At 40.7% G+C, this 26,337-nt stretch overlaps 1 protein-coding gene across 1 annotated transcript; it reads left to right on the top strand.

Annotated features, from left to right (window-relative positions):
- Positions 1-11: 11 nt before the first annotated feature.
- On the top strand, positions 12-25,058 carry LOC140896313 (fatty acyl-CoA hydrolase precursor, medium chain-like). The gene is made up of 13 exons (XM_073307932.1): positions 12-148; positions 10,047-10,251; positions 11,662-11,800; positions 12,509-12,642; positions 13,223-13,376; positions 13,858-13,962; positions 14,830-14,943; positions 17,170-17,310; positions 18,112-18,192; positions 18,776-18,923; positions 21,010-21,159; positions 21,975-22,047; positions 22,149-25,058. Exons 1-13 carry the CDS (start codon positions 73-75, stop codon positions 22,333-22,335), a joined length of 1,707 nt encoding a protein of 568 aa, XP_073164033.1. The 5' UTR covers positions 12-72; the 3' UTR covers positions 22,336-25,058.
- Positions 25,059-26,337: the final 1,279 nt, after the last annotated feature.

Here is a 26,337-nt window from a genome sequence, read left to right as displayed (position 1 = left end):
TGGCCATGTGACCTTTGTGCCTGCATTTTGGCAATTAGAAGAGAACGAGCAGTGGTTAGTGTAGACGTGAAAATGCAATCTGCTGTCAGGCGTTTGCTGCTCAGATCTCTGATTTGTACTGCATGGTTCCTTGTGATTGCAACTGAAGGTAAATATAACCTCCTTTACTGATGGGAAAAGTCAGGAAGGGATATAAGCACGGGACCCTTAAGATATTTTTAACATTTTCAGTCTGATTCTGTTAGGGTGACCCATATTAGGGGCTTTGTCTTATATATACAACTAATCTTCCGTCCCCCCACCCCCCAAAAAAAAAGTGTCACAGAAAGCGGCCAATGGGAGTGTGGAGCCGGTGCTTGGGGCAGGGGCAACGCATGGAGCCCTGTGGGCCCCCCCACCCTGCCTAGGAGCCGGACCTGATGCTGGCTGCTTCCAGGGCACAGCACAGTGTCAGAACAGGTAGAAACTAGCCTGCCTTAGCCGGGCAGCACCACCAACGGGACTTTTAATGGCCCGGTCGGCAGTGCTGACCAGAGCTGCCACGATCCAGTGCTTTACATTCTGTGACCCACTACTGGGTCACGATCTGCAGTTGGAAAACCAATGACTCAGAATATGTGCTAACTATGTATGCCAAACTGTCTTGGTTCTCATATTTAGTTGTGACAGTCTAAGGGCTTGTCTGCACTGGCACTTTACAGTGCTGCAACTTTCTTACTCAGGAGTGTGAAACACCCCTCCCCCGAGCACTGCACGTTTCAGCTGGTCCAATAAAAGACTTTACCTCTCCTCTTGTCTCTAATACCCTGGGGATGACATGGCTCCAGCTGTTATACCAATAAATCAAAAACCAGCAGGATCTTATTAAAGGGAAAAAGGCAAAATACCACATTTATTGTGAATACAGAAAGAATCATAGTAAGCAGTTAATTATAGCTATAACATTCCATTCAATCTCATATTTATTCACACATTCATTCCTACAAACACACACACAGAGGTTCTGCAAGGTTGCTATCATAGTTACCAGCCTTAGAGTTGCTCATGCCAAGCCACTGGCCAGGTGGCCTGGACATGAGGAGGGAGCAGGGCCTTGTCAGATGCTCTTCTGACACTCCTGGAAGTTGGTTTGCAGAATCAGACCCCAAAGTTCTCACTTTGTAGAGTCCATTTTTATAGGAATTTCTTCCTATGCCAGTCTATGGGAATTGCTTCATCATGCTGTTGCTGAATCAATCAGCAGATAGCACATTCCTGATGGCGCTGTGCTGCCAGATGTTATCTTGTTCTTTGGTTCTCCCATTCTTGAGGCTGTTGGGTGGATTCCAGTCTGCCCTCCGGGGGGTTCTCTGGTTATTTCCACTTGACGCCTTGACACTGGATTCTTAGTCTGGCACCTCCCTGATCATTCAGTTATTATCCATACCAAGCATCCATCCACAAACATCCTCTATCTCTATTTTAATCACAATTGTTAATACAACAAAAGGGCGGGGAGTCTCTGGGTGCTGTTTCTGTTGTTAGAGTATTGCTTTGAGCTCTCTCTGTGTGAATTGCTTTGAGAACAGACTCTGTCTTAGAATGTACTAACGCAATTAGCAGCTTGCAAGTTTCACACACAGAGGGAGAGAAACAGTACCAAAAACCAAGAGACCTCTTAATACCCTGGAATTTAAACTCTGGGGAATCAAACTCATTTGTGATTTTAATACGGAACTTCTTTAATATGATCCGACATAATAACACTGCACAAAACTAAGAGGTGTTACCTTCACAATTGTCTGTTTACAGTGAGGCTGTGCCTCACTCAGAGGCCAAGGGTGAATGTATTTTGTTGAAGTGTAATTTTTAGTATCTAGGCTTTCCTCTGGTTTTTTTTGTTTGTTTTTTGTTAGTTGTAAAATGAAAGTGGTAGAATTTTATTCGGTGCTATGAAATTTATTATCTCATAGACATAGTGAACCTCTGCTCTGGGAGTACAAAAAGACAAAGTGCCTAGTTACAGGCAAACTGGTAGGCAAAACTCGAGTGAATTATTAGAAGCATTTTATAATTGTTAGGGCAGGAGCGAAAAATAGACACTGGGGTGAAGTCCTGACTATACTGAAGTCAATGGGAATTTTGCACACACACAAAAAATTTTGAGAAACTGTTGCTGTGGACTCTTTGTTTCTGAAAATATGTAAATGAAATTGGTTGTTACTTGCAAGACTTTTCTTTATTGCTATACATTGATTTTACAATGAAATAGTATTTTTATCTCAAAGTGAAGGACGTTATGATATAAATCAAGCCCTCAACTCATAGGCGGCAGCAGGGCCGTCCTTAGGATTTATGGAGCCCTATGCAGTATTTTTACACTGGTGCCCCTATGCCTGACAGCAACCCGGACTCGCATGTATATTTTAGATAAGGGTGGTCTTTTGAAGGATTTATTTAAAAATCTATATGTTTGAAGATCCAAGCATTTCAGGCTAAAGGTGAATACTCAGAGTGTGCATCTAAAAATTTATGCAAGGATTTTTTTCAGATGTGATTTTATAATCTTCAGCAACACACTAATGAAATATTTTTAAAGCAAATTTTAAACTAAGGTCCTGTAGACTACATGTTCTGAGTAAATATTACAGTAATGCACAACTGTTTTTGTCAGTAAATTCAGAAATTAACAGTATATGCCTGGAGGTTGGCAAATGCCTGTTAAATGGCTTCATTACCACTTGACAGGTTTCAGAGTAACAGCCCTGTTAGTCTGTATTCGCAAAAAGAAAAGGAGTACTTGTGGCACCTTAGAGACTAACCAATTTATTTGAGCATGAGCTTTCGTGAGCTACAGCTCACTTCATCAGATGTATGCCGTGGAAACTGCAGCAGACTTTATATATACACAGAGAATATGAAAAAATACCTCCTCCCACAGACATGAAGGTCGCTATCTTAAAACAAAAAAACTTCAAATCCAGACTCCAGCGAGAAACTGCTGAATTGGAATTCATTTGCAAATTGGATACTATTAATTTAGGCTTAAATAGAGACTGGGAGTGGCTAAGTCATTATGCAAGGTAGCCTATTTCCTCTTGTTTTTTCCTACCCCCCCCCCCCAGATGTTCTGGTTTAACTTGGATTTAAACTTGGAGAGTGGTCAGTTTGGATGAGCTATTACCAGCAGGAGAGTGAGTTTGTGTGTGTATGGGGGTGATGTGAGAAAACCTGGATTTGTGCTGGAAATGGCCCACCTTAATTATGCACATTGTAGGGAGAATGGTCACTTTGGATGAGCTATTACCAGCAGGATACTGAGTTTGTGTGTGTGGTTTTTGGGAGGGGGGTGAGGGGGTGAGAGAACCGGGATTTGTGCAGGAAATGGCCCAACTTGATTATCATGCACATTGTGTAAAGACAGGTTTCAGAGTAACAGCCGTGTTAGTCTGTATTCGCAAAAAGAAAAGGAGTACTTGTGGCACCTTAGAGACTAACCAATTTATTAGAGCATAAGCTTTCGTGAGCTACAGCTCACTTCCTCAGATGCATATCGTGGAAACTACAGCAGGCTTTATATATACACAGAGAATAAATAGAGAATATTCTCTGTGTATATATAAAGCCTGCTGTAGTTTCCACGATATGCATCTGAGGAAGTGAGCTGTATTCTCTGTGTATATATAAAGCCTGCTGTAGTTTCCACGATATGCATCTGAGGAAGTGAGCTGTAGCTCACGAAAGCTTATGCTCTAATAAATTGGTTAGTCTCTAAGGTGCCACAAGTCCTCCTTTTCTTATTGTGTAAAGAGTTGTCACTTTGGATGGGCTATCACCAGCAGGAGAGTGAATTTGTGTGGAGGGGTGGAGGGTGAGAAAACCTGGATTTGTGCTGGAAATGGCCCACCTGATGATCACTTTAGATAAGCTATTACCAGCAGGACAGTGGGGTGGGAGGAGGTATTTTTTCATATTCTCTGTGTATATATAAAGTCTGCTGCAGTTTCCACGGCATACATCTGATGAAGTGAGCTGTAGCTCACGAAAGCTCATGCTCAAATAAATTGGTTAGTCTCTAAGGTGCCACAAGTACTCCTTTTCTTATTACCACTTGAATGGCTCTTTAACAGTTTCAATGTTGTGCTAATAGGTCTGGCAGGTTTTTTCACTTTTAAGTACTAGATCCCCTCTGGAGGAAGAGTCAACAGGCTGCAGCAGCCAACTGTGGTAGGAGCCTGCAGGATGGGTCAGAACTGGGATAGGAACAGGCGGGAGGGAGGACACTAAGACCCAGGGGTGCTCCAAATTTTCGAGGGCGGCAGATATCATAGGCAGAGGTAGGCTGTGCTTACCTAAACAGCCTAGTGTGGCCCTGCCCACACTCCACCCCAAGGCCAGGCCCCCTCCTGCTGTTCCCAGCCCTGGCTGGCCCAGGCTAGCTAGCTGGCTGGCCTGCCTCCTTCAGGGAGGCAGGGCGGCTGAGGCTGGAGCCATGCTGCCCAGTGTACCAGGGATGGGGGCTCTGCATCTGCGCTGCCTAGCGCTCTGGGGCTGGGCCACAGGGCACACTGGGGCTGGGGGTGCTGCCATCCGGGGCTGGGGCTTCATCACCTGGCCTTGGGGCCAGGGGCTGCAGTGTGCTCTGGGCTCCTGCGGGGAAGGGAGATAGAAAGGGGCGGCCTTGGACACAAGAGGAGGGGCTGGGGCTGGGGCCTAGCCTCTCCCAAGGGCCGGGTCACTGACGCCCCATGCCTCAACTCCTTTCATACATTTGTCACAGGTTTCACATAACCAGGTCACCTTCTTTCACTGCCTTTCATTTCAATTCAATTTAATCACTCCTGTGCACGCATGTTGCACAAAATCTAGTTTAATCCCTTTGCTGCACACCTATATAATGGTTCTCATGTCCTTTAGGGGAGAGTAACCGCTAGCCATGGGAACAGATTTTATGTTTAGCTTGGCACTTGCTAGACTTGCAATTGCCATCCTTTGCCTTGTGGTAGATGCTTTTTAGGTTTTTAATTCCTTCCTTCCTCTGAACAACTGTCAGCTTGATCCCCACTTCTTAGAGATATGTATCATACAAGTGCAGATTTTGGATGCTTCTCCCAAAGTCATGTTCTTTGCTGTAGTCACACCAGAGGTTAATCAGAACCCTGGTGTGATCCTTTGGCTAGCTAGCAGCGTGCTTGCTTGGCATCTTCTAGGGCTGTTTGGATGAGGTGAACTGAATACTGCAGAAATGGAGCATGGGTGCATGGAATGAAGAATTAAATGCTGGCCTGGTGGGTATAAACTGGCAGGTAGCTTCAGGCACATAGGAGGCAAGTAGGAAGTGAGTAGGTAGGAGGGCCAGAAACTACAGGTTTAGAGGGCTGACAAAACCTGAGCTGTGACCTGGGCTACATCTTAATTGCAAAGTGGGCTGGTCAGAGCCCACCTTAAAGAGGACCCTGTGCTCTAACCTGAACCCCCAGATGGGCAAAAAGGTATAGGTTCAAAACACATGCACATGCATAAGGGTTTTGTGTGAGGATGATGAGGGGTAAGAACATGGGTTAAGCCTGCAGCGTAGGCATGTCGTCTTTGTTTAATGGTCACATATTGATTTCTTGTGTTCAGTAAATAACAAACGTTGCCTATTTTACCTTATCCTTTTTTATAAAAGTCATTACATATTCATCAGGAAGAGGAAAATTATGTTGAATGAAGTCTTTTCTGCCTTCTGGTGGTTCATATAGATGCTAGTAACTCTGAGTGGAGCTAATACTTGCCTCCTCAAGAGATTTGTGGGAAAAGTCATGCATTATGCTGCTGTTGCCTAATACTAAAGTACAGCCCCCATAATTCATCCAATCGTAATTCTGGTTATAGTGAGCCCAGTCAGTCATACAAAAAGTACAAACCAACATGGTAAAACTGTGAGAATAGACAGATTCTTATTGTTTAAAAAATGATTATGTTGCCACAGTAGATTCGATACTGAGTTCAGCGTTCTGCCTAATTAACTTTTATATTTCAGTCAAAGGACCAGGTCCTATGGAGTACCAACACCTCTCAGAAGTACTGAATGCCTATGCCTTTGCTTCCCATGGACTTAGTTGAGGGCAGTCAGCATCTCTCATGATCAGGCTCAAAGACTTTAGTTGAAAAGTTGGATACATAAGGAAATGCTTATCTACGTGATAAATTGTGCTAAATAGCACACTGTCTTCTGCTGGTCAGAGCTGACCTATAACCACCTGAAGTCTAAGGAAAAGTCAGAATGGGAGAAAGAAGAGGAAGAAATGAAAAATATCCATATTACATACATTTAATAAGTTAAACCCTAAGAAACTGCACCTCACTGCAAAAGGTTTATGGAGTATTTTATTATGAAAATGATAGTAGTATCTTTATGTATTAATAATAATGTGAAGTTCTTTACTATAGTGAGAAGTTAGTAAACACTTCTACTACTTCCTTTTTGTTGCAAATCATGTATGTAGTGTAGCAAATGTACATTGTACTTTAAAAACATAGAAAGTGACATATTCCTTGCCTGAAAATGCTGACAGTCAAGGGCATGTGCACAGAGAAGACTCTTACTCCTGTGTAGAAACCCATTGAAATAAATGAGGTTCTTCACAAATACCCATATGGATTAGTTCAGGATTGGACCTAAGTTTGAAGATACCAGTTTGTATTTTTTTCCAGTTAATAAAAATGTAGCTGCCATTTTTATTTGTTTTAGTTTTAAAGGTGTACACGTCTTTACAGAAAGACCAAGTTGAGTAATGCTTTTTATAAGCCTTTTCCTGAATGTATTATGTACTCCACTTTTTGTAAAGAAGAGACTCTTTGAACACAAGTTATTAAAAGATGTCCATGCCATCTAGAATTCTGCAGACTATCATTACCTTGTATGTGTGCAAAGACCAAAGAAAATCAAACAATAAATTATGGGTGAGATTTTCAAAGTTGCCCGAGGAATTTGTTTCAGAGTAGCAGCCATGTTAGTCTGTATTCACAAAAAGAAAAGGAGTACTTGTGGCACCTTAGAGACTAACCAATTTATTTGAGCATAAGCCTTCGTGAGTTACAGCTCACTTCATTGAATGCATTCAGTGGAAAATACAGTGGGGAGATTTATATACACGAAGAACATGAAACAATGGGTGTCACCATACACACTGTGAGGAGAATGATCACTTAAGATGAGCTAATACCAGCAGGAGTGGGGTGGGGGTGGGGGAAATAAACATGGGGAAATAGTTTTACTTTGTGTAATGACCCATCCATTCCCAGTCTCTATTCAAGCCTAAGTTAATTGTATCCAGTTTGCAAATTAATTCCAATTCAGTAGTCTCTCGTTGGGGTCTGTTTTTGAAGTTTTTTTGTTGAAGAATTGTCACTTTTAGGTCTCTAATCGAGAGACCAGAGAGATTGAAGTGTTCTCCGACTGGTTTTTGAATGTTATAATTCTTGACGTCTGATTTGTGTCCATTTATTCTTTTACGTAGAGACTGTCCAGTTTGACCAATGTACATGGCAGAGGGGCATTGCTGGCACATGATGGCATATATCACATTGGTAGATGTGCAGGTGAACGAGCCTCTGATAGTGTGGCTGATGTGATTAGGCCCTATGATGGTGCCCACTGAATAGATATGTGGACACAATTGGCAATGGGCTTTGTTGCAAGGATAGGTTCCTGGGTTAGTGATTCTGTTGTGTTGTGTGATTGCTGGTGAGTATTTGCTTCAGGTTGGGGAGCTGTCTGTAAGCAAGGACTGGCCTGTCTCCCAAGATCTGTGAGAGCGATGAGTCGTCCTTCAGGATAGGTTGTAGATCCTTGATGATGTGTTGGTGAGGTTTTAATTGGGGGCTGAAGGTGATGGCTAGTGGCGTTCTGTTATTTTCTTTGTTGGGCCTGTCCTGTAGTAGGTGACTTCTGGGTACTCTTCTGGCTCTGTCAATCTGTTTCTTCACTTCAGCAGGTGGGTAGTGTAGTTGTAAGAATGCTTGATAGAGATCTTGTAGGTGTTTGTCTCTGTCTGAGGGGTTGGAGAAAATGCGGTTGTATCGTAGAGCTTGGCTGTAGACAATGGATCGTGTGGTGTGATCTGGGTGAAAGCTGGAGGCATGTAGGTAGGAATAGCGGTCAGTAGGTTTCCGGGATAGGGTGTTGTTTATGTGACCATCGCTTATTAGCACCGTAGTGTCCAGGAAGTGGATCTCTCGTGTGGACTGGTCCAGGCTGAGGTTGATGGTGGGATGGAAATTGTTGAAATCATGGTGGAATTCCTCCAGGGCTTGTTTTCCATGGGTCCAGATGATGAAGATGTCATCAATGTAGCACAAGTAGAGTAGGGGCATTAGGGGACGAAAGCTGAGGAAGTGTTGTTCTAAGTGAGCCATAAAAAATGTTGGCATACTGTGGGGCCATGCGGTACCCATAGCAGTGCCGCTGATTTGAAGGTATACATTGTCCCCAAATGTGAAATAGTTGTGGGTGAGGACAAAGTTCAGCCACCGGGTTTGCCGTGACATTCTCGGGGATACTGTTCCTGACGGCTTGTAGTCCATCTTTGTGTGGAATGTTGGTGTAGAGGGCTTTGACCAAAACCTATTAAAAATTAATAGGAATTAGACATCCAAATGGTTTAGATGCTTTGAAAATTTCAGGCTACAGCTTCTCTGTGAAGTACATATGAAGCAGAGAAAGATTAACACCCAAAAGAAAGAAATCCTTTAAGCCAAAGCAGTCAGTAACAGTGACTAAAGCAAGAGGTCAATAACATATTTGAAGGTATTCCTAAAATATCTAGCGCAGACATTTTTTTCCCCTTTTCAACTGTAAAGCAGCTTTAAAAAATGATCAGTAAAATACCTAGTTTGAGCCAACCCTTAGGCCTGAGAGTTAGTGCTCTGCATGATCATATAACCTGCTGTTGTGTGATTCCTGAATCTGGCCTCATGTATCCTTATCCTGCAAGGTACCCAGCACCTTGCTGGATCGGGACAATAGTTGACCTGCTGAGGGAACACAATGGAAGGAACCATTTGTTTTCTTAGGCACAATGTTGGGTCAACTGAAGGGAATAAATCCCTCTTACTTATTAAGATAATTATTTGTTACCAGCGTCACCCGAACAGTGTCTGAGCTCACGTTCTACAAGAGACAAAACAGTGAGATAGATGAAAGGTCATGCAGGGGAGTATGCTAAGTAATCAAAGTGGTGATTGGCCACTTTTCAACCATATAGGATCAGATAACCCATCGTTTTTGTTGTTTTTTAAAAACTTGCAGCCTATTCCTAATTACACCCCAACTCTCACTATCAGAGCATATTTCTGCTTCGGAATTGGAAATACCATAAAATTCTTATAGTGAAATACTGTAAAGGAAGAAGTAATTATTTTAACAGTACTTTTACTTTGATGTATGATAGCAAACAAATAAAAGGACTATGCTAAAAGCATCGAAGAAAGATTAATAAATTGTAAGGCCAGAAGGGACCATTGGGATCATCTTGTCTGACCTCTTGCATAACACAGGCCATTAAATTTCCCCCAGTAATTCCTGCATCAAGCCCATATCTTGTGGTTGAGCTAGAACATATATTTTTAAAGACATCCAATATTGATTTAAAGACATAAAATAATGGAGAGTCCATCATATGACTTGATAAGTTGTTCCAGTGATTAATTACTATATTGTTGAAAATTTACAACTTATTTCTAGTCTGGGGTTATCTAGTCTCGATTTAGCTTTCAGTCATTGGATCTTGTCATGCCTTTGTCGGCTAGGTTAAAGAGCCCTCTACTATCTCAAATCTTCTCCCCATGTAGGTACTTATAGGCTATGATTAAATCATCTCATAACCTTTTCTTGGATAATGTAAATAGATTGAGCTTCTTGGTATTTCTTACAAGTACAACTTCTTACAATACTTACAAGAATTTCACTGTAAGGCAGGTTTTCCTGGAAAAAAAGTGGAAGATTGTCTGAGCAGCACTTGATGCCCTGGGAAATCTGCCTCATTGAGAATGTGCTAATATCTTATCAATATGTTGCACAGGGCATAAAGGTGCACAACCAGAAGTGACTACCAAATATGGGCGACTTCAAGGAAAACAGACCAGCGTGAAAGGAGCAGACAGGCTCGTGAATGTTTTTCTTGGAATTCCTTTTGCAAAACCACCTCTTGGATCCCTGAGATTTTCCCCACCACAACAAGCAGAGCCATGGAAAGGTCTGAGAGCTGCAATTTCCTACCCACCAATGTAAGATCCGATTGTGTTAGGCTTTGCCTATCTACCCTGTTTAGTAAATGAATCTGAATTGCATCATGTATGCCTTTTTTTGGTTAATGAGGTTGTGTAACATTATGTATCCTAGCAAAGGAGTTCGGCTTTATTGAATGTGTTTGCATGATAATGGTGGGTCCCAAAGTGGAAAATGTGAAATTCCTAAAATCCTCCAGTCGTTTCTCTTGTGAATTGAATGGTGTCCTTGTCCTTTACTAAAATAGCCCAGTAACATCACAACACTAATATATCGTTAGAGATCCATTTGAGTGTGAGCTGTGAAAACCGTTGCTTTATTTTAGAAAAATAAAATGAGAATAAGAGTCTACATTTAAATTTTGGATACTCTGCCAACCTAGTTAATGTTGCCCTCAGTAAATAAATCTGGAATGTAAGCCCTGCTAGGTCAGTTTAAGTGGGGTCAAGCTGTCTGGAAAAGATTTTATATGTGATTGATTTTTAACTGTAATTTCAATTTTATGGCCATTGCAATAAATAATTTTCACTGTTCATCAGTGATGTTCTCTCCCACTTCCTCTTCCTCCTGCTATGCAGACTCAACTGAGGTCAGGGAGACTACTCTCAGTAGAAAGAAAAGGAGTACTTGTGGCACCTTAGAGACTAACAAATTTATTTGAGCATAAGCTTTTGCGAGCTACAGCTCACTTCATCGGATGCATTCAATGAAGTGAGCTGTAGCTCACGAAAGCTTATGCTCAAATAAATTTGTTAGTCTCTAAGGTGCCACAAGTACTCCTTTTCTTTTTGCGAATACAGACTAACACGGCTGCTGCTCTGAAACCTATTTTCAGTAGGAGTTTATAAACAACTGTGCTGTTGACTTCATTATCCAACATCTCCAGCATATTGGCTGGAGGGAGCTGTAAATGAGCAGGCAGCCCCTTGTATACTGAATATTTCCAAATAATGCCTTTTGTAGTATTTTTGAAAATAAGTTGATAGCTTAGTTATTGTTTCACACATTTCCAAGCAAAATGATTCCCCCACTGATCCACTGAGTTGAACTTTGATAAGGCAACCTGAAGCTTTAAGAGCTCTTTTGGTTATATCTTGACTTTCATGAGTTGTGCAGAAACAAAAATAATATGTGTTCAAAGTAAGAGGCAAATCTACATGATTATAATGCCAGGAGGATATAGGTGACTGGGGTTTTCTGTTGTAACTCAGATCAATTGCAATTCTTACTTAAAGCTGGTTTCCTTATTTCAAGATTAATGTGGTGTTGTGAATTTTTGGATCACTCTGTAATTGTGTTCAGCTTTAGAAATGCTATTGTCAGAAATCTAGTATCAGATAAAACTAATATTATGATCATGTGTTGCTATCATTTTACTGAACACTGGCATTTTCATTATATCATTAAAGGTGCCTACAAGTCATGGAGTGGATAAAGACAATAGAAAGAATGTTAAAAACTGAATTACCTCCCTTAACAGTTTCTGAAGATTGCTTATATCTGAATGTTTACACTCCTGCCCATTCAAACAAGAAGGCTAAGTTACCTGTAAGCAAACCTACTTAATGGTTTAACCTGCTAATGTTAACCTACTAACGTTAACCTGTCCTTCCTCTCTCAGCTTCCCACTACTGTTCTCTTACCCCTTTTCATTGTGTCAGATCCGAAATTAGCTTTTCAGAGTAGGGATCATGTCTTCTTATCTATATTGCAAGATGTTCATCACTCCCTTGGGTGCTGTAAAATAATAAAAAATAATCATCCTAGTTCTGCTGAGTCACAGGGCAGGAGCACCTTTGTTAGAAATACAAAGTGAAGAGCCATATATGAATTATAGCGAACAATCGAACAAAAGAAAATGCTGAACATTATTTCAATAAGATAACTTGGTTAGCGTAAATAGCCTCTGATACCCTTTGAAATGTCAAAGCACTGTACATAAATATAAGTGAATGACACTGGGTAAAAAGGATATTTAAAATGCATTATCATGGTCTTGGTGACAAAAGTAAATAAAAATGTATTGGTCCTTAGCATGGGTCACTTGTCACACTTCTAACAGAGTAAATGTTGTACATAAACAAGAGTTTGTTTTCTCTTTGTTGAGCATTATCTAAAACTAAACTGTTGCTTTAAAAATAATAATCCTGTTTATATAAATTGCAACCTGCAACCCTTTGATTTGTTTTTGTCATTTATTACAAAATTAGCAAGTTCATCATTACAAATAGTTGTAACTGATCCTGCTTTTTTCAGGTTATGGTGTGGATCCATGGAGGAGCTTTCATGATAGGTGGGGCTTCGATATATGATGGGTCGGCATTATCCGCCTATGAAAATGTGGTGGTAGTAACTGTCCAGTATAGATTAGGTATCATTGGATTCTTTAGGTGAGACATGTTTTGTTACTATGAATCTGCTCAAACCAGATACTCTGTTAACTAACACACACACACACCCACCATGATAGGAAGTACGCTCATGATGAGTGAACCTTTCTTACTGCACAATTACAGCATCTTTTTTCCAAGTAATTAATTTTATTATTACCTTTCATTTTTAATGACAAAAAGCACATATCCCGTTCTACTCTGGATGCCCTGACAGCAGTTAAAAATTCACAGTCAAACAAAAAATTATAAAATACAGAAAGCTAATCTGGTCAGCCTAAACCTATAATGTAACTTGATATGTGCCTGTTGCTAAATGCTCTGTCTGTAATATTATGTTGTCTGGAGTTCACATGTATAGTGCAAAACTATTCCTTTGAAAGTCAAGCAATGATCAGCAGTGGCCTGTAGTACTCAAAGCCATACGTTGGGGCTCAGAAATAGACTTTGAATAAGCTGGTGTAAGAATAAAGTATCCACATGGTTTTTGTTCTGTAGAGCCAGTATTGTATGCCAGACAATAAGGAATAAATAGCCGGTGGTTTTACAACTGATACCCTATATACACTTCTGATTTCAGTACTGGTGATGAACATGCTCGTGGAAACTGGGGCTTATTGGATCAAGTGGCAGCTCTGCAGTGGGTTCAGGAAAATATTGAGTTTTTTGGAGGAGATCCAGAGTCTGTTACTATATTTGGAGAGTCTGCAGGAGCATTCAGTGTTGGAGCACATGTACGTTTCCAATAAATACCTTTGTATTAAGAACACTAAGTAAGTCTAGACCAGGGATCGGCAACCTTTGGCACGCGGCCTGCCAGGGTAAGCCCCCTGGCGGGCCGGGCCAGTTTGTTTATCTGCTGTGTCTGCAGGTTTGGCTGATCGCAGCTCCCACTGGCCGCGGTTCGTCGTCCCAGGCCAATGGGGGCTGCGGGAAGCGGTACGGGCTGAGGGATGTGTTGGCTGCCGCTTCCTACAGCCCCCATTGGCCTGGAGTGGCAAACTGCGGCCAGTGGGAGCCGCGGACATGGCAAGTAAACAAACCGGCCCGGTCCACCAGGGGGCTTACCCTGGCAGGCTGCGTGCCAAAGGTTGCCGATCCCTGGTCTAGAATCAAGCCTCACTTTTAAATCTAGCTTCTGAAGTAAAGTCAGTCATGGATTGTATCAAATCTGCATTTTAACATGTAAATTATATTCTTGTTTTTCATTTGTAGATTTTATCTCCATTGTCAAAAGGTTTGTTCCATAAAGCCATATCAGAAAGTGGAGTTGCTCCACTTCCTGGCTTCTTTATTTCCCATGCTCAAGCCATTGCTAACGTAAGTTTTCAGTATTACCTTAACCGTATTTCTCTAAAATACCAAGTTTCCAGTGCCTGAGACCTTTTCAAAACTGACTTTCAAATTAACCACCATATGTTTGCACCCTCCTGTTCTTTCCTGATGGAGAAAGATGATCTCAAAGGTTTTATTTATAGTTTCTCCTACTTCAACAAAAATTGTAGACTGAAAATATCAGGTTCTGATTTCCCTCTTTTTCTGTAGGACCTCTGCAATTGTAGGAAGACTTTGAATGTAACATCACAAGAGGCTAATGCCTGAGCTGCAATAATCTGCCAAACTCAACAGATTCATTTATTGAACTGGGAGAAGTCAGTGTCCTGTGCTGTTACTTTCCGAATCCGGGAGGAAAAATAGGAGTTAGAACTTGACTTTTCTAATGTTTTTAAAAAAAATGTTAGGAGACAAGGAAGCCATAGACATTACAAAGGGAACAGAAAAATGACTGCAATCAAAGGAACCCGAATTTACCCCAGAATTACAACTGAGACCCATCAAAGCATATATCTGTTGAAGATTAAGCTTTTATAAATAGCCTGTTTTGCTTTGAATATTGCCGAGAAAACAGAAAGTATTCTTCAAACATGGGGCCTGCAGACTCCTGTTCATATCTCCATACACCATAATCTGAGTGTATCTATATTTTGACACACCCACCATTTGATCTAAGGCAAGAGATGTATGGAATGGAGAGTTGACATAGGAAGCATCTAATTGCCTCTGCACACTGGTAACTTGTCTGTGGCGGGCACTTTTTAAAATCCATCATACTAGAGCAGTTTTGGTTATTGATGGATGATTTGTTTTTATCACACCTCTCTCATCCGTTTTTTTTTTTATTAACAGTTGCAGGTAATCGCTAATATATCTGGCTGTGAGACAACCAGTTCTGCCATGGTTCACTGTTTAAGGAAGAAAATGGATAAGGAAATAATGACCCTGAGTGCTGATCTAATGAAGGTAGGTGAGAGTTGCTAGTTTGGGAGCTGCCAGAAGGCTGATTAAGCTCAGTAGAAAGACTCCCATTGACTTCCGTAGGCTTTGGATTGGGCCCTTACTGCAGTTACTGATATTTAGGGCTTGTCTACATTTATACTGTGCCATTGTAGCCCTTCAGTGAAGATGCTACTTACACCAACAGGAGAGTTTCTCTCATTGGTGTAGGTACTCCAGCTCCCCAAGAGGTGGTTGCTGTGTCAATGGGAGAAGCCCTCCTGTTGATATAGTGCTGTGTACAATGAGGATTAGGTCAGTATAACTATGTCACTCAAGGGTGTGGAAAATCCACACCCTTGAGTGATGTAGTTAGACTGACACAAGTTCCTAGCATAGACCAGGACTGAGTGTTTCATACAAGGATGGTCCACTGAGCTGCAGAATTTTAATCCACATTTCAAACTCCACAAAGTCCAAGAGTATCTGAATCCAGGACTTGGATTCAAGCCCATTTTTAATTTTATGACATTTATTACTTGTTTATTCTGCTACCCACTGATTCTACACCCACGCAACGTTTATTGCAGTTTTATTTCTGATTATTTATAGTACATCTGCACTCCGAGGCTTCTGTATCAAGCATTAGAATGGGAAAGTAAGCAGGCTTCACAGAGCCAGCTGTCAGCAGATAGAGTGAATTCAGGAATGCCTCCATTTCTGTGAAGGGGATTTCAGGGTAGAGAGGAAAAAGAGGAACAGCAGCAGCTGTGGGGAATGGAGAGTTGGCCTAGGAAGTATGTTAGTGACAGTGGAGCTCCCAAATATAAAGTTAAAAGACCATTAATGTTTTCTTTAGAAGGAAGTTCTGGTGGTTTAAAACTCTCTTCTGTGGCCCAGAAGTCCTTAGGGGACAATTGGCTGACCCTCTCCCCAATCCTATGATCTTCCAGAAGTGTCCAGAAGGCTCACTTCAGCCTTCAGAGACTACAGGGGAGCCAACAACTGTCCAGTGGACTATTGGCCAGGCCAATAAAGAGCCTTCTAGAAGAGAAGCTTCTTCTCTGTTTCCAACCTCCGTGGTCTAGCAGTGTTGCTGTTGCTGCTAAACTCAGCCTGGGATCAGAGACATGCAGTGTTCTGAGGACTTAGGCATCTACCAGATTTGCATCCACAAATGCAGTTTCAGTATGCAAACCAGATATTATGTGCACTAAGTGTTAGTCATGGAAACAAAATCTTGGCACCCTCAATTTTAAACACCAGGTGAGGCCACATTTTCGATTCCATTCTGTCATTTCCAGATATGTTGTTCCAGAAATGTATGTTTGAATTGCAAGAAAATATATCCTCTATTCCAGAAATACTGGACGTATGTGTGCTCATTTTAGCATGTGGCCACACCCTTACCTGGGATTATTTTCATGTTCTTGGGCTTGCCTCTTCGGGTCAGTGCTGCTGCTCACCTGTTGTGAAAAATAAATTAATTGTCCCTGTCAAACTGGGAAATATAGCTAGCTCATAGGGAATGTTTCCAGTGCCAGAGTCATTTTTTTCTTAGAAGGCAGAATTAAAGTATGTTACACAGCAGTATAAATGCCACTGCTGGGAATTTACCATCCTCTCTTTTTTATAGTCATGTGAAAGGTTCTTTGAAATTCTTCTTCCATATTATTGAAGTCTTAACTATACATCTTATACAAATCAAGCTAATAACACACATTTCCAAGGTACATTCAGCTGATGTATTAATCTTGGCCATCTGGAATGGAACATTCTAAAGTTCTCGGTCCAACTTAACTGCTCCTATTGAAATAAATGAGTGTTTTATTATTGACTTCAGTGGGAGCAGAGTTAGGACAACAGAATGGTGAAAATCTCACACCTAGTATTTATTTTGTTGTAACCCTCCTTATTTATTTCCCAGTATGCAAAACTCTGCCATATTTTCCCTCCATGCACCCACATATTTCTGACATGGAAAAGGTGAAATAGACCTAACGTACCCCACACATACATTGTGTAGATATTCCACAAGGAAGCACATGACAAAGTAATAAAAATAGCCTGAGACTTGAGGGCTTTGTTAATGGCTTTTACAACCCTCTTCTGTGTTGGATTGTAAAATGTTAGAACTTGTGAGTACTTATTTTAGTCTTGGCTCGGCTTGGCTTGGCTCAGCAGTGGGAATTTTTCAGTGTCATCTAGAGGAAGAAATAATTATAAAATAATATATTGATTTTTTTCTTACAGCAAGGGGCATATTTCTTTGCAGTTATAGATGGTGTGTTTATGCCAAAGAAACCCGAAGAGCTGCTGGCTGCCAAAGAATTCAGTACTCTCCCATATATAATAGGAGTAAATAACCATGAATATGGCTGGCTTATTCTTTCAGTAAGACGTTTTTAATTACTTTTCTACACTAATTCCTGTGTTACAAAATATGAGATTGTTCCATAGGACCAGAATCAAAGTACAGTCCCCTAACATGTAGTGTTTTAAATATAGCTCTGCCATCCCTGCTCTACATTGTCTACACTCTGTTCTTACTCCTATAAATCAGACAGCACTCTTTGATGTCATTGCTATCAGTGGACTATGGATCAGGTTCATATTGAATTAGCCTTGCCCCTCTTTTAAATGCATGGGGGTTGACATCTCCCAGCAAATGTTTTAATATCTTCTCCACTGTCTCACAGAGTCTAAACATATTGTACATTTATTGGTCTTTCCAAAGAGTTTGCCAGGAGCCTAGAACACACTGCCAATATGTCGTGTGTTCTGTGAGAGTTTTGATTAATCCCACAATTTATATTGTCATTGATTAATAACTCTAATTTTTGTGTGAAGACTTTTAGACATGTAATTTTTGTTAAAGGAACATGTTTTAACGTGTGCTGTCAAACTGTCTTCAGAGAATGGTACTAAATCTGATCTCTGGTATCAGTATGTCCAAATGGCTTTCAGTAACTCAGACTGTCACAACTTTTGGTGCCCATCTGCTCAACCATCAAGCATTTTTCCGGTTACTTAAATAATTTCGTATTTAAAGAATAAGTTTATATTTAATAAATGATTAATCATAATTACTGGCTAGTATAAAATGGAGCAGTAAGTAGTTATGAATTAAATATCACATGGTATCAAATCATTTTAATCAATATAAAAAGGAAAAACTATATTTTAACTATACAGGCACTTAACTTTTCTGGCATAGAAGAAGGGATGGAGAAACAAACCATAATCTCATCATTGCAGCTGACATTTTCACAACTGGTAAGAGACCAGCAGGTTAATTTGGGTGATATTTTAATATTCATTTTAAACCCACTCCACATTTGGGGCTATATGATGCTATTGGCGAGATCTCATTTTTGCCGTATTTATGCATTCAGTGGCTTAGTAGTGGATTCCAGACCTAACTGTGGCTCCTCTGGTGTCATCCCCTGTGAAAGGATGGAATATTAGGAATTGTTGGCTCCATACTGCCATATAATATGAGGCACAAGGAGAGTAAATAAAAGAAGGTTCCCACACTGAAACTAATAGTATCTTTTGTGCCCCTCCAGCCCCTTCAAAGAGGTGGTTTCCTTTAACATAAGCTGTGTATGACTATTCTTTTGCTGTTCTTGTTTATAGCTATTACATTGTTTTATAATTGTATTCCTTAGGGAATGTGTATACATTGAATCTCTACTGTCCAGAGTGATGTTCCAAAACGCCACATCACTTTTGGCTTCTCCAGCACTAATAAAAAACCAATTGATAGTATTTATTAATTCACGACTGAGAAAGAACTCGAGAGAGAGAAGCACACTAAACGCTGCCGTTAATGTTGTATTTCCATCCTTCATTACAGAAGTTTCCATCTGAATCTGTGTCTGTGGTAGCAGATGAATATTTAGGAGACACAGATGATCCTGCTGAGCTGCGAGACCGATTTCAGGATCTGATGGGAGATTTCCTCTTTGTTATTCCAGCTCTTCAAGTGTCTAAATATCATAGAGGTGAATTTCCAATCAACGGCAAAAATTCAGACCAACTCCCAGTTGGCACTCAGCTGAGAATAAATCATTGTAGCACTAAATTTGTATTATGCCAAAATTCTCATTGATTCAAGATTTGGCACTTGCACATGATAATTTTCTGCCATGCTGCTCTCTCCTCCTATGCTGTTTCTTTCAGTGGAGAAACTCATTTAGGACAAGTATCCTCATTTAGGATCTGATCCAAATGGAAAGTCAAGGGAAAGACTTCTGTTGTCTTCAGTAGGCTTTGATTCATGCCCTTATTTCCCTTTGTTTGGAAAAAATGTTGTCTGCATTTTTCTCCAGTTTAGACTGTGCTTTCTGAAGAGTAAAACTTGGTACAGTAACTCCTCACTTAAAGTCTTCCCAGTTAACGTTCTTTCGTTGTTACATTGCTGATTAATTAGGGAACATGCTCGTTTAAAGTTGGGCAATGCTCCCTTATAACGTCATTTGGCAGCTGCCTGCTTTGTCCACAGCTTGCAGGAAGAGCAGCCCGATGCAGCTAGCTGGTGGGGACTTGGAACCAGGTGGACTGGCAGCCGCCTATCAGCTCCCCACTCTCCTAAGTTCCCTGTGCAGCAGCCACCCAGCTGGCTATCAATTTCCTGCAGTTCAGCTGTCCCTCCCCCACTGTCCTGTGCTGCTCCTGCCCTCTGCCTTGGAACTGCTTCCCTAGCCTCCTGCTTGCTGGGGCGGGGGAGAAGAAGGGGGTTAATGTCAGGGTGTCCTTGCTCCTGCACCCTGCTTACCCATCTCCATAGAGCAAGGGGACACACGACAGGGCTCAGGACGGAGGGAGCTTCCTGGCAGCAGCTGTGGTCTCAGCTTGCTGATTAACTTAACAAGGCAGTGTACTTAAGAGTGGGTCAGCGTACTTAAAGGGGAAATGCGCATCTCTCTCTCTCACACACAGACACACGGTGTATGTGTCTGTCTCTGTCTGCCATGCTGTCTCCCCTCCCTCCATTCCTGCTGCCTTTTAGAGTGTGAGGCTACATTAACAATGAGTTAACCCCTTGAGGGCTCAGCCAATTGCTAGTTCATCATTTAGCAGTACGGCATTCCCTGGGAAATATCCCACCCTCTGACTCCTCCACCTCAACCAAGCTTCACAATCATCATCGCTGTGTACCGTATTAAATTGTTTGTTTAAAACTTCGTGTGTATGTGTAGTCTTTTGTCTGGCAAAAAAAAAAATTTCCCTGGAACCTAACCCTCCTATTTACATTAATTCTTATGGGGAAATTGGATTCGCTTAACATAGTTTCGCTTAAAGTCGCATTTTTGGGGAACATAACTACAACGTTAAGTGAGGAGTTACTGTACTGGTTATCCTTCTTCAGTCTAGCCCACCTTTACTTTGTCAACGCTTTCTTGGTTACTAGATCCTATTGCTCTTTCTAGTATCTAATATTGGAGAGAGTACTCTAGAGTTAGGCAGGATCAAGTTTTATGCAGCAGAAATAAATTACATGAAAGAACATAACATGTTAACACTGAGGTTGGATTTCCTCACCTAAACCAGGAGCTAATGGATGTTTCTCCTATGGTAGCGCCCTCATATTTTTCAGTCAATATGCCAAAACATTGTTTCTTCATTTAGTATTGGATGCAGATAAAAAAAATATTGGCTCCAAGTTCATTTAGTTCTAATTATTCTGTATCCAATACTATTGTCGGGTTTTGGGTGGTGGTGTGTGTTTTTTAGATAGAAGGAGAGGACGGGAGGGATATTAAATCAGTGAATTTAGTCTGCTTGTACCCCAGCCTCTTGTACTTTCTGAAATCTAGTTCAGAAACAACTGATTCTAAACCTTAGCTGAGCTAGAATTTTAGTCAGCATCTGATTTCAAGATTTAATCTATTGCAGCCTTTTAAAATATGAAAAGAGATTTCAGAACATGCATGAAGCTGTTGATCTGATTTAATCTGTTTATTAATCTGTTTATTATTATCTGTTTATTTATTATTTATTATCTGTTTTGTTTGATTTAGCTGTTGATCTGATTTTAAGCACAGTAATTGTAATCTTGGCTTTGATTCTCAATGTTATCTTGTTTAGACTCTGGCGCTCCTCTCTACTTTTATGAATTCCAGCATGGACCCAGTATTTTTAAAGATACTAGGCCAGATTTTGTAAAGGCGGATCATTCAGATGAACTTTTCTTTGTCTTTGGTATGCCGTTCTTGGGAGATGATACAGGCATAACGGGTAAGGACTCATCTTTCAGATATTATCCTTTCATTGTAAAGTAAACCTATTTCACAGTATGGATGCATACTTGTCTTTTAAACAAATACGACCCACACTTTTCACTTCGTTGAACTAAGTACTTTTGCTAACAAAGAAAAGATGGGTACGTTATTTTTTTCATTAACTTTGGTTTTTTTCCTTATAACACTGATGTACTTTTTTTGTCCTTCCCTTCTTCCTTCCACATAATTTAAGCTCGTACATTCTTTTATTGAGGGTTATCTTTAGAGTGGTACTTACGGCATTTTCTTTCTACACCCTGTTGCATCTTTTAAACCCTGTATGTGGAAATACATGTATATTGACAAACCAGTTTTCCGCTTGTGCATCAGGACTATGATGTGGTTTTGAATTTAGCACACATCTATGCTGTGAACCTGTCTTCACAGCTTTTTTTTTTTTCTCTTCACTGTACCTTCCCGCTTCTCTAAGGGAATGACTAGGAATAGCAGCTTTACACGATCTGTTGAGATGCAAACATATTTATGTATGATTTTAGAACAAGGACTGAATGCTCAGGAACATATATAATGAGCCAACTCATCATTCTTTTGGCTGGTAAACTTTGAAAATACTAGCATTAGACAGGCTAGAATAATATCTAATCAATAAAAATCTGTAAGCGTCATTCCCTATTAAGCAATTCTGTTGTAACTTGTATCTTGAATAGTCTAATGCACTCATGCTTTGATATTATGCATGTATAATTTCAAACATTTTGTTTTGGTTTTTTACTTTACAAAATTGTTACATTTACATATTCTCCCTTTCAGCTGAGGCTACGGAGGAAGAGAAACACCTCAGCCGAACGATAATGAAATATTGGGCTAACTTTGCTCGAAATGGGTGAGAATAATGCTATAATAAAATATTATGTTGTAACATTTGAATTTGCTTAGTCTCAATAGATTAAATGGGGATTTTATTCTTCATTCTGTCATTTCCAGAAATCCTAATGGCAAAGGTTTGGTTGAATGGCCAGTCTATGATTTGAATGACCAATACCTGGAATTAAATTTAAAGCAAAAGAAAGCAGAGAAACTGAAACAGAACAGAGTGGAGTTCTGGACAGAGATCTTCCCTGAAAATGTGAAGAAAATAACTGAAGACAGGAAAGAGCACTCAGAGTTATAAATGATAATGTTTAAATTTGTATCTTTCAATTTGTCACAGCAAAATTCTACCAGATAATATTGGTTCAATAGAAAAAGTTTAATCTTATTAGCACATTTTTTAGTTTGATTGAGGGAAGTGAGAGCAAAGCTCTGGACATTATAGAGATTTTGTTGCTAACTAGCGAAATATGTGACAAAGTGGAAAACTCCAGATCATTTACATTAAATAATAGGAGATATTAACAATTGAAAAAGTCCCAACAGAAGTAATTGAGGCACTAGGGGCATTGGAGGGAAGACTAGATATAGCATTTAGGGATTTAATGTAAAGGATAATCTTGTATTAGAGGAAGTACAGGGAAATAGAACTCTGTATCTCAGGAAGAGACCCATCTTCTGAGATATGAATCCAACATGGTGTGTATCTTTTAAACAGCAAGACATATTCCCCTCAAATATCTACATTTTGATAATGGACTGGAATAAAATTTGGAACATAAATGATTTCAAATATCAGAAAAGTCTGATGGGGAAATGTTAAAAATATAGGGCCAAATTATATCCTGAGATGCATGCTTCTGTTTCCTCAACCAGACTTTGAATGATGCTAGGTAGGGTTTTTTGGTTTATATTAATGCTTTGGGAGGGGGTTTTTAAACAGAAAATGAAAGATCACACATGCAAAGGTTGTTAGCCAATCTCAATGTACGTACACATATATGTAATATTGCTAAAAGCTTAACCACACTCTCCCATACCAAACACAGTGCAAATAACTTACCAAGAAAAGAAACATTAACATCTTTTTCCAAAATTAAAACAATCTCTTTTATCATCTAACATTTTTCAGTAATATTTTCACTTGTAAAATTGCACAACATTTGATTTTGTATCAGATAATTTCCCTTTTTTGATTAATTTGTCTTTTACTCTTCCCTGGATAAATTAAAGCAATGGAAAATGAAATAATCTGAGCCACTGAAATTTTCTTTGTTTACTGATACGTCAGAGATTATGTCGTTGTGTGTGATCAGGGATAGATAAAACTGATAAAAATTGTAATACAATAACAGGAATAAAGATGTGAGCCTCAAACAAAAATTAGTTGCCTGTATTAAGTAACTATTTAAAAACACAGCAAAAGTTGTCCCAGTGTCACACACAATGTTACATACTGAAATGCTCATCATACAAAGACAGGATTCTACTTATAATCAAGATGAATAAGTATGTATAGTACTGCATGTTTCAGCCTGGAATATCTCTTTGAAAGACCCCTTCAGAAGCTCTGCCCATGATGTTCATACTGTTCTGAAATTGTTTTCAAGCATGTTAAATCCATAAGGCTCACAGGTCTCCCTGCAGGGTGGATTAAGGCTAAGGAAGGGTGCTTATGATTTGTAACTCATGATGCCAGCTAGATCAAGAAGGGAGAGCAGCCAGAAGCAACACAAAGCTCAGATGATTGCTGTGGACCAGCTGGGTTGATTCATTTAGAAGGAAGCTCAGGGACTCAGATGTGGGAAAAGGAAGAAAAGAACCCATCTGCAGAAGCTGAAAGGGAACGTTAACCCTGCAAAGGGCCTAGACTGAGAGAGGACTGCTTGTGAGAAACAGAAGCTCGGTGGATCTGAGCCCAGTGTGGCAAGATTGTTCCCCAAGGCTGTAGTGGTTTCAAGCTGTACTCCCCTGATTAATACTGCAGGGGTTTTTGTATCTGAAGACACAAAGCCCTTCTGGAACTCCACTGTGGCGTGCTGAGGAAAGGTGCCTGCAGCTCTGTCCCTTGAGACTGCGGCATACATGCCTGCTAGTCAGCTAGTTCCACTCAGCCCATAGCCCTATCTCTTCCTGACGCTTTTGGGGTAGTTTGCACCCTATGGGGTGCTGGCAGAAAGCCTACCCTGTTTGTAGAATTGCAATTTTGAATGGCTTCTTGTGCCCTCTCTAACCTTGCGCACCCTGCATAAGGTGGTTATAACCTGACCTTTAATTTTTAACATCCCTGGTTCTTGCTCTAAGGTAAACAGCAATGACTTTCAAACGTGCAGTTTTATTTTTGTTACATGAGGTGAGAGGGGAGAATTTATTTTAGAGATGAAAAATTTGGTCTCTGGAGGATACAATGTAACTGTACAATTCCATCAGTGCAATGTCACTTTCCAGTGGGTCTGATTAATGTTTACATAAGGGGTGGGCAAACTTTTTGGCCTGAGAGCTGCATCAGGTTTCTGAAATTGTATGGAGGGCCCGTTAGGGGAGGCTGTGCCTCCCCAAACAGCCAGGCATGGCCCAGGCCCCAACCCCTATCCGACCCCCCCACTTCTTGCCCCCGACAGGCCCCCCCTCTGACCACCCCCTGAACTCCCATGCCCTTGTCATAAATATAAAGGGAAGGGTAAACCCCTTTAAAATCCCTCCTGGCCAGGGGAAAGCTCCTCTCACCTGTAAAGGGTTAAGAAGCTAAAGGTAACCTCGCTGGCACCTGTCCAAAATGACCAATGAGGAGACAAGATACTTTCAAAAGCTGGGAGGAGGGAGAGAAACAAAGGGTCTGTGTGTCTGTCTATATGCTGGTCTTTACCGGGGATAGACCAGGAATGGAGTCTTAGAACTTTTAGTAAGTAATCTAGCTAGGTATGTGTTAGATTATGATTTCTTTAAATGGCTGAGAAAAGAATTGTGCTGAATAGAATAACTATTTCTGTCTGTGTATCTTTTTTGTAACTTAAGGTTTTGCCTAGAGGGGTTCTCTATGTTTTTGAATCTAATTACCCTGCAAGATATCTACCATCCTGATTTTACAGGGGGGATTTCTTTATTTCTATTTACTTCTATTTTTATTAAAAGTCTTCTTGTAAGAAAACTGAATGCTTTTTCATTGTTCTCAGATCCAAGGGTTTGGGTCTGTGGTCACCTATGCAAATTGGTGAGGCTTTTTATCCAACATTTCCCAGGAAAGGGGGGGTGCAAGTGTTGGGAGGATTGTTCATTGTTCTTAAGATCCAAGGGTCTGGGTCTGTAGTCACCTAGGCAAATTGGTGAGGCTTTTTACCAAACCTTGTCCAGGAAGTGGGGTGCAAGGTTTTGGGAAGTATTTTGGGGGGAAGGACGCGTCCAAACAGCTCTTTCCCAGTAACCAGTATTAGTTTGGTGGTGGTAGCGGCCAGTCCAAGGACGATGGGTGGAATATTTTGTACCTTGGGGAAGTTTTGACCTAAGCTGGTAAAGATAAGCTTAGGAGGTTTTTCATGCAGGTCCCCACATCTGTACCCTAGAGTTCAGAGTGGGGGAGGAACCTTGACAGCCCTCTATCCAAATCCCCGCCACCCCCTTACCGCACTGCCTGGAAAGTTTCACCTTTCTGTCTTATAGCACTAAAATGGATCTCCTCCTCTGCCTTGTCCTTGAAAGCTAAAGGTGAAAGTTTTCTTTCACATAGTTAGAACAATGTTTTTTAAACTGGCATTGCTAAAGTGAGTACAAGCTAAAGTTACATTCTAGGAGGATGCTATTATTTGATTGTGCCACTTTAAATAATGAATGCCAAAGCACAATATGATAATAAAAGTAATAATGATAATTACTCCAGCCAGGACAAGTTAGGCATTTTAGAACTCACTACTCAAAGAATTCAATATAAGCCTAAGAGAGAAATACAATTATGAAATGCATAGCCCAGTAAAAAAACCTAAAATAACAGCCCTTTGAAAGAATACAATTACAGAGAATATATGTGCACTGTAGGAAGTACCAACAAGTGACGACGACAATATCAGCATGTACTGGGCCACGGTGGCCAACCTGTGGCTCTGGAGCCACATGCGGCGCTTCAGAGGTTAATATGCGGCTCCTTGTCTAGGCACCGACTCCAGGGCTGGAGCGACAGGCGCCAACTTTCCAGTGTGCCGGGGGGTGCTCACTGCTCAACCCCCAGCCCTGCCCCCACTCCACCCCTTCCCACACCCTCCCCTGAGCCTGCCGTGCCCTTGCCCCCCCCCCACCGCACAGCACACCTTGA

Source organism: Lepidochelys kempii, chromosome 12, assembly GCF_965140265.1.
Source record: "Lepidochelys kempii isolate rLepKem1 chromosome 12, rLepKem1.hap2, whole genome shotgun sequence".
Lineage (NCBI taxonomy): Eukaryota > Metazoa > Chordata > Testudines > Cheloniidae > Lepidochelys > Lepidochelys kempii.
This window is presented reverse-complemented; position numbering and strand designations above follow the sequence as displayed.

Coding starts and splice junctions, on each gene's coding strand:
- LOC140896313 (XM_073307932.1), top strand. CDS start 73: ATGCAATCTGCTGTCAGGCGTTTGCTGCTCAGATCTCTGATTTGTACT. Junction 10,252..11,661: donor GCAATTTCCTACCCACCAAT/GTAAGATCCGAT, acceptor ATATCATTAAAG/GTGCCTACAAGTCATGGAGT. Junction 18,193..18,775: donor AGCTGACATTTTCACAACTG/GTAAGAGACCAG, acceptor CCTTCATTACAG/AAGTTTCCATCTGAATCTGT.